The following is a 6,068-nucleotide window of genomic DNA, read 5'->3' as shown; positions in this document are numbered from 1 at the left end:
TATATTCACTGATTTAATATTTTTTATATTTAATGTAATTATACAATTGGTAAATTATAATTTTAGCCAAAAATGCCAAATTATGGATGACTCAAATATAGTATTTGTTTTGTAAATGTATGAGTAGTGTATGAATAGTAAATAATAATTATTAGAAAGACAGCTAGTCTTAGTTATAGCAATCTAAATATTATGTACTGAGTGTTGGTGAATGTATTGAGATTCGTAATAGAATAATAAATGATATTTGTAATAATTTCACTACTGGAATAAAAATTAAAGTTATTTGATTAAATCAAATGAAATATGAAATATGATACATGTTTTGTTAGATTTAATTTATTATTATTTCAGATATTGTTTAACATTATCAATACTCATAGATTTTATTTTAATAACACGTTCAACCAAACAGTTCCTTATTATTAGAAAGTTAAATTGTCATAAAATTTTTATGCTTATTTATTCCTTCAATACTTTATGTGCTATGTTTCGCCTGTAATCAATGCAGATCCATACAAATGTTGCAAAAGAATCTCGCATTGCATTGCGTTATTAATTGATTATGAAACACACGTGATATAAGGTCGGAGTATGCCCGGCTAGTTTCGAACCCATACGGGCCCCTTAGTCTTGCGACGCGGCACGATCCAAACGCGTGCAATGCGTTATGTTGCGGTCCGCCGCTATGTGTACTGAGAATGTATGTTATGCCCAAATATGCAATTGTGTTTGGTTAAATGAAAATAAATAAAAGAATGTATTTTATAAATGTGTTTAATTTTCTGCCCTTCACAATATACCACCACTTTTTAACCTCAAAGTATCAAATATATACTTTATATGATCTTGTTTGTAAGCATTTTCCATTAATTGATTCTCTAATAAATTCAATGAGTCTGTATCCCAAACTCTGATCCAATATAATATAGATAACAGTCTGTAATAACAACCTGGATCACCATCCGAATCTGATATTACAAGTTTGGGAAGATTTGTTATAATCGCCAGCAATTTTGGTTTTAAGATTGAATTGAAAATACCATTGCGAGTTACGGCAAACTGGTGCAGGATATTAACAGTTTGAATTGTTAATTTTTCACTCAATAATATATCAGGCAAGCTCGCAAGCCACATATCAAAAGCGTCATTGGAGTGAAAGTGTGACAGTTTTTCATTCAATGTTATTTTGCACAATAATGCAAAAAGATCATGCTTCAAGGTATCTGACATACTCTTGTTGAAGTAAGTCCAGATAATTTTTCTAAACAGAGCATCCAAAACTGTTATTGTTCTCGTCCATCCAGTAATTTCATAAGAGAATAGCATGTTTAATATGCTAATTATGATCCCATTTATTCTACTATCATTGTTTTGATTAAAGATCTTTTCTATATACCCTAAAACAACGCCAATCTCACGGCTCTGGTTTTTTAGATTTACATGAGGATTAAATGCAATGAAAAGCTGGCATAATTCTAAGTTTTCTGCTATTAACTTGGGGTCTGTGGAATCCATACCAGATGCAGTCACTTGAGTTGGCCTTGATCTTACATTTGTAACATAAGGGAATGATGACATGAAATGTTGGCTAAAACTTGATTTGTATTTTTGAAACAATAACTTTTCTATATGAGAACTAGGACACTTTGTATTGTAGTACTTTAGCAGCTTTTTTAGTAATGTTAGCGTTTGTAGGATGTGTTTAAGTAGTTGGCCTGTCTCCTCACTGATAACTGTTTCAAAACTTCCATCTGATTTACTGCTGGGACATGCCTCAAACCACGTTTCAAATAATAAAGGAATGAGAGTTTCAGTGTATTCATTAAATTTTTCTATCTCATCAATCTGATACTCAATATCAGAATTTTTCCCACTGAAACATGAAACTGTGCAGTTTGCTGTATTGATTGGATCAAAAAGAGAATAACGATTAAATTCATTACTATCAAAAATAGTGATGTTGCTAGATTTATTCTTATCTGAACTTTCAATATTCTTATATGCTGCATACTTTTGTAAAAATTCTTGTAACCTTTGAAATACTTTCACACGCCATTTTGCACTTGTGTTTTGATTATTTAAATTGACTGTCAAAGTTCTATCTGGCTTAGAGTCCACTCTCAATTTGGATATCATATCCAAAAAATTTGGTATAATTCTGTGAAAATCTTGTGCTATTCTTAAAGGTGCACACAAAAGAAGGATGTCAAGAAACAACAGTGAGTCTTCTTGAATCCTCGCATCAATGTGTGTCATAGAACTCCTCAGGTATGTTGACATTATATCAAAAAATGGTTCTACCTTCTCAGCAGATACATTACTAAGTATTAAATGAAGGACTTTCAGAGCTTCCTGTCGAACCTGTAAACAAAAAGTTAATTTTCAGTTGATGAATTCCATAACAACAAAGATGCTTGGATGGCACTGAATCAGCTTCCACCTTTACACAGGAAGTAAAAGAACATAAGCATTGAACTATGATTTTAAAAAGGTGCAGCTGCTGTGTCTTGTTGGCTCAGCAGATTTTCCGGATGTGTGGAAACCTACACAACAAATAACAGGATACAGGAGGATCTTTTGGTTTACCTCCCACAGTTTACCTGCCCAGTTCCCCTTCCGAAGGAAAAAGTGAATAAAATATACCATATGACACTAACAAATAATGTCGTCATCAACCCATATTCGGCTCACTGCTGAGCTCGAGTCTCCTCTCAGAATGAGAGGGGTTAGGCCAATAGTCCACCACGCTGGCCCAATGCGGATTGGCAGACTTCACACACGCAGAGAATTAAGGTAATTCTCTGGTATGCAGGTTTCCTCACGATGTTTTCCTTCACCGATTGAGACACGTGATATTTAATTTCTTAAAATGCACACAACTGAAAAGTTGGAGGTGCATGCCCCAGACCGGATTCGAACCCACACCCTCCGGAATCGGAGGCAGAGGTCATATCCACTGGGCTATCACGGCTCTCTACAAATAATGTAGCTCTCAAATAATATAACAATTTTCAAAATCAATTAGTAGAAATCTCCTGCAACCTTAGTATTGATGCACAATAATCAGATAAACAGCTTCCATAGCTCAATGGTAAAGTGATCAGACCCGTTACTGAAGGGTGGTGGTTCGATCCCCGCCCCACTGGACTATTACTCTCTATACACTCCAAATACAATCTTTCTTGATTAGTTGAAAGGGAACAGGAATAATGGAAAAGATATGGCAAATATTGTTTTTATAAAATTTTAGTATTTACCTTTCTTTCTATATTTAGAATCAATGTAGCAACGCCTTGAACAAGTTGTCCTAAATTCTGCTCCAAAACCTCAGGGTGCAAAGTTATAAGTTCCTTCAAACCGTCAAGAGCATCAGTACGAGAGTTTGTATTAAAATGATTGAGTCGCGACAAAAGCTCTTTAACATTAAGTTTTCGGGTTGACAAAGCTTCCGTTTGAGCATGCTTCTTTAGCTGTTCTTTAATTATTATCTTCTTAACCTTAAAGTTTGTCTTCGTGACATTAGTTCCCTTCGGTAACTCCTTGTCTTTTTTCCCCTTTAATTTTGTTTTAGCCTTTTCAGCTTTCTGGAACTTTTGATAACGCGTAGCGCCGGTTTTATGCATTTTAATTTAATATAATAAAATCCAATCAAATATCAATAAAATACCAAACCAAAACCAATGCCGATTGCCGGAAAATTTTGATCGGCAACTGTTGACATTGACATTTGAGTCATTTGACATTCACAGTGGAGTATTTATTCATTTGTTTATTTTTTAACCGACTTCCAAAAAGGAGGAGGTTCTACGTTCGGCTGTATGTTTTTTTTTTTTTTTATAGACTCTCGCAATCATAGATTTATGCTCGCAATACACACACGCGTAAATTTTCACAGATTATCAAGCACATCGCTTAGACTTTTCACAGACTATATGATTACTTGATCGAAGGGTAACGGCACAGAAAACATATGTACAAGCGGTTAGCGAGGCAAGTCATATAATAATGGCCGAAGATCGTGGTTTATATGTGGTTTATACATAGATAATCTTTACATTTGTTATTAAGGCCCAGTTCGGGCTACTTTAGTATTTTAGTGGAGTACGAACAGTGTTTGTATATAACGCGCAAAAATTGTTTGTACTCCACTAAAATACTAAAGTAGTCTGTACGAGGCCTATAAAACAGCACTAATTTATGGACCATTTTCTGTGATTGACACTTGACATTGACTTGACAGTTAATTTTTTATTTATATTCTGTGCTACGCACATTTTCATTTTTCGCACATGTTTTTATTACCTATAAACAAATTATTATTTTAACTAAAAGTCCTAAAAATAACAAATAAATATTAGCTTACGCAACCAAAATAAATATTTTACTAATTAAGTTGATTGAGTTGATAAACGAAAATGAAAATTAAAAAGCAACACCGTAAGAAAAAATATCACCATAATTTCAACAGAAAAAGAATGCATATTAAATTAAAACGAACCGGCGAGGTGAATTGGTAAGTACGCCATACAATACAAAGCAAAATTAAATGCTGCTATGTAACTTAGCAATTGGGTATAGGTTAAATACAATTTTGGGGTGGACTACCCTAGTCACAACGGAAACATGAGAACAACGTATTTTCAGACCTACCGATTAAAAATATAAAACTTTATCAATATTGGTCAAGCCGTTTCATATATATTACTCAAGAATACTTTGAGAGAAAAAGTAAATAAACCTATGTAATATTCAAGATATATGGCATCAAGAGAATGCCATATAATCTTGAATTCATATTTCATCCAAAGTTCATTTGTTTTCTATCTAATACTTTTTATTTTTAATTAATATTGATAACATTTATTAATACTTTTTACAGTAAAGTTATAAAGGAGGCATGGAACCCAAAAAAGACCACAAGTCGTAATCTTCGTGACATGGGACTTGCAACAGATCCAAATAAAGTTATTAGCATACCTAATTTCAAACAAGAGAAACTAAATAAAGCCTTGCAAATTGTAAATAACATAGAATCTGATTCTGAGGAGGAAAAGGTAGTAGTACAAAAACCTGCACCCAAAAGAAGAGTAGCTGAGCAATTGGAGCTAGAAGCAAGGGCACCTAGAGAAAGCAAATTTATGTAAGTTATATTTTGTCTGGTGATATGCATTAGCTATGGAGATGAATATCTCAGAATTCCAAGCATGCAGCAGCACCAAGCGTGCAGGTCCATTGTGTGGTAGAGAAAAATCTTCAAATTGTGACCTATGGGTATAGGACGTCCTTGACAGTTAACTAACACTCCCCTTCTCTCCTCATGTTGCTCTCCCTGCCTATCCAAATTTGGTAATACGTACTAGAGCAGCTAAAGATACCCAATTTAGTATAGAACTTGCTGCAGTTCTAGTGAGGCCATCACCATCACAAGGTCCTGGTTTCAAATCCTGGGTCTGACTATGAGGTACTAAGTTTTTCTTTTAAGAAATTTTCAGTTAAAATTCAGCCCAGAGTCAGAAAGTGGGTGATACAGCCCTATACTTCAGAGAACACAATATGCTGTCAGTACAACTCATTAACATTAATATCTGACCGTGGACTTGTTAATGAATTTAACATTATCACCCTAAGCCCTCACACCCACCATGTTGTTTTAATCAGAGTTGATTAAAACAACATGGTGTAAGCTCCATGTCCCTCCTCCTATAAGGAGGGAAGCCTAGCCCTGTAATGGGCCATTAAAATAGGCTGATAATGATGAATTTGTATTTATTTCAGGCTGCCGAAAGGACAAGTTGAATTTATAACATACCTATTAGATAAATATGGACATGACTACAAAGCTATGGTGAAAGATAGAAAAAACTATTATCAAGAAACATGGAAACAGTTGAGAGCTAAAATCAAAAAGTTTATGGGCATACCAAAACAGTACAGTGAATATCTTAAAACCAGAGGACTCCTAGACAAAGAAGAAGATGAGGAAGAACTTAAAAAACAAGCAAAGGCCTTAGCTATGGATGATAGTGACTAATAAAATTTAATACATTCTTTGATACTTTTAATTT

General features: G+C 34.0%; 2 protein-coding genes across 3 annotated transcripts; one reads left to right on the top strand and one right to left on the bottom strand.

The window, feature by feature from the left end:
• Positions 1-763: 763 nt before the first annotated feature.
• Positions 764-3,740, bottom strand: LOC112051325 (testis-expressed protein 10). 2 transcript variants are annotated; one of them, XM_052885189.1, is made up of 2 exons: positions 3,501-3,740; positions 764-2,364 (listed from the first exon to the last, which is right to left on the bottom strand). In XM_052885189.1, the coding sequence occupies exons 1-2, from the start codon at positions 3,624-3,626 to the stop codon at positions 793-795; spliced, it is 1,698 nt and encodes a 565-aa protein (XP_052741149.1). In that variant the 5' UTR covers positions 3,627-3,740; the 3' UTR covers positions 764-792. The 2 variants fall into 2 exon arrangements, with proteins under 2 accessions (XP_052741149.1, XP_023945693.2); XM_024089925.2 differs by having other exon boundaries at positions 3,261-3,739.
• A 534-nt stretch (positions 3,741-4,274) lies between these two features.
• Positions 4,275-6,051, top strand: LOC112051324 (nucleolar protein 16). The gene is made up of 3 exons (XM_024089923.2): positions 4,275-4,516; positions 4,883-5,143; positions 5,779-6,051. The coding sequence occupies exons 1-3, from the start codon at positions 4,419-4,421 to the stop codon at positions 6,032-6,034; spliced, it is 615 nt and encodes a 204-aa protein (XP_023945691.1). The 5' UTR covers positions 4,275-4,418; the 3' UTR covers positions 6,035-6,051.
• The last annotated feature ends 17 nt before the right edge of the window (positions 6,052-6,068 follow it).

The sequence above is a fragment of the Bicyclus anynana genome, chromosome 13, assembly GCF_947172395.1.
Source record: "Bicyclus anynana chromosome 13, ilBicAnyn1.1, whole genome shotgun sequence".
NCBI lineage: Eukaryota > Metazoa > Arthropoda > Insecta > Lepidoptera > Nymphalidae > Bicyclus > Bicyclus anynana.
This window is presented reverse-complemented; position numbering and strand designations above follow the sequence as displayed.

What these genes read in the sequence shown, in the direction of transcription:
- LOC112051325 (XM_024089925.2), bottom strand. Translation starts at nt 3,626, where the DNA reads ATGCATAAAACCGGCGCTACGCGTTATCAAAAGTTCCAGAAAGCTGAA. An exon ending in TTCTAAATATAGAAAGAAAG is followed by an intron (nt 2,365 to 3,260) that starts GTAAATACTAAA and finishes TTTTGTTTACAG; the next exon opens with GTTCGACAGGAAGCTCTGAA.
- LOC112051324 (XM_024089923.2), top strand. Translation starts at nt 4,419, where the DNA reads ATGAAAATTAAAAAGCAACACCGTAAGAAAAAATATCACCATAATTTC. An exon ending in CGAACCGGCGAGGTGAATTG is followed by an intron (nt 4,517 to 4,882) that starts GTAAGTACGCCA and finishes TACTTTTTACAG; the next exon opens with TAAAGTTATAAAGGAGGCAT. An exon ending in CCTAGAGAAAGCAAATTTAT is followed by an intron (nt 5,144 to 5,778) that starts GTAAGTTATATT and finishes TATTTATTTCAG; the next exon opens with GCTGCCGAAAGGACAAGTTG.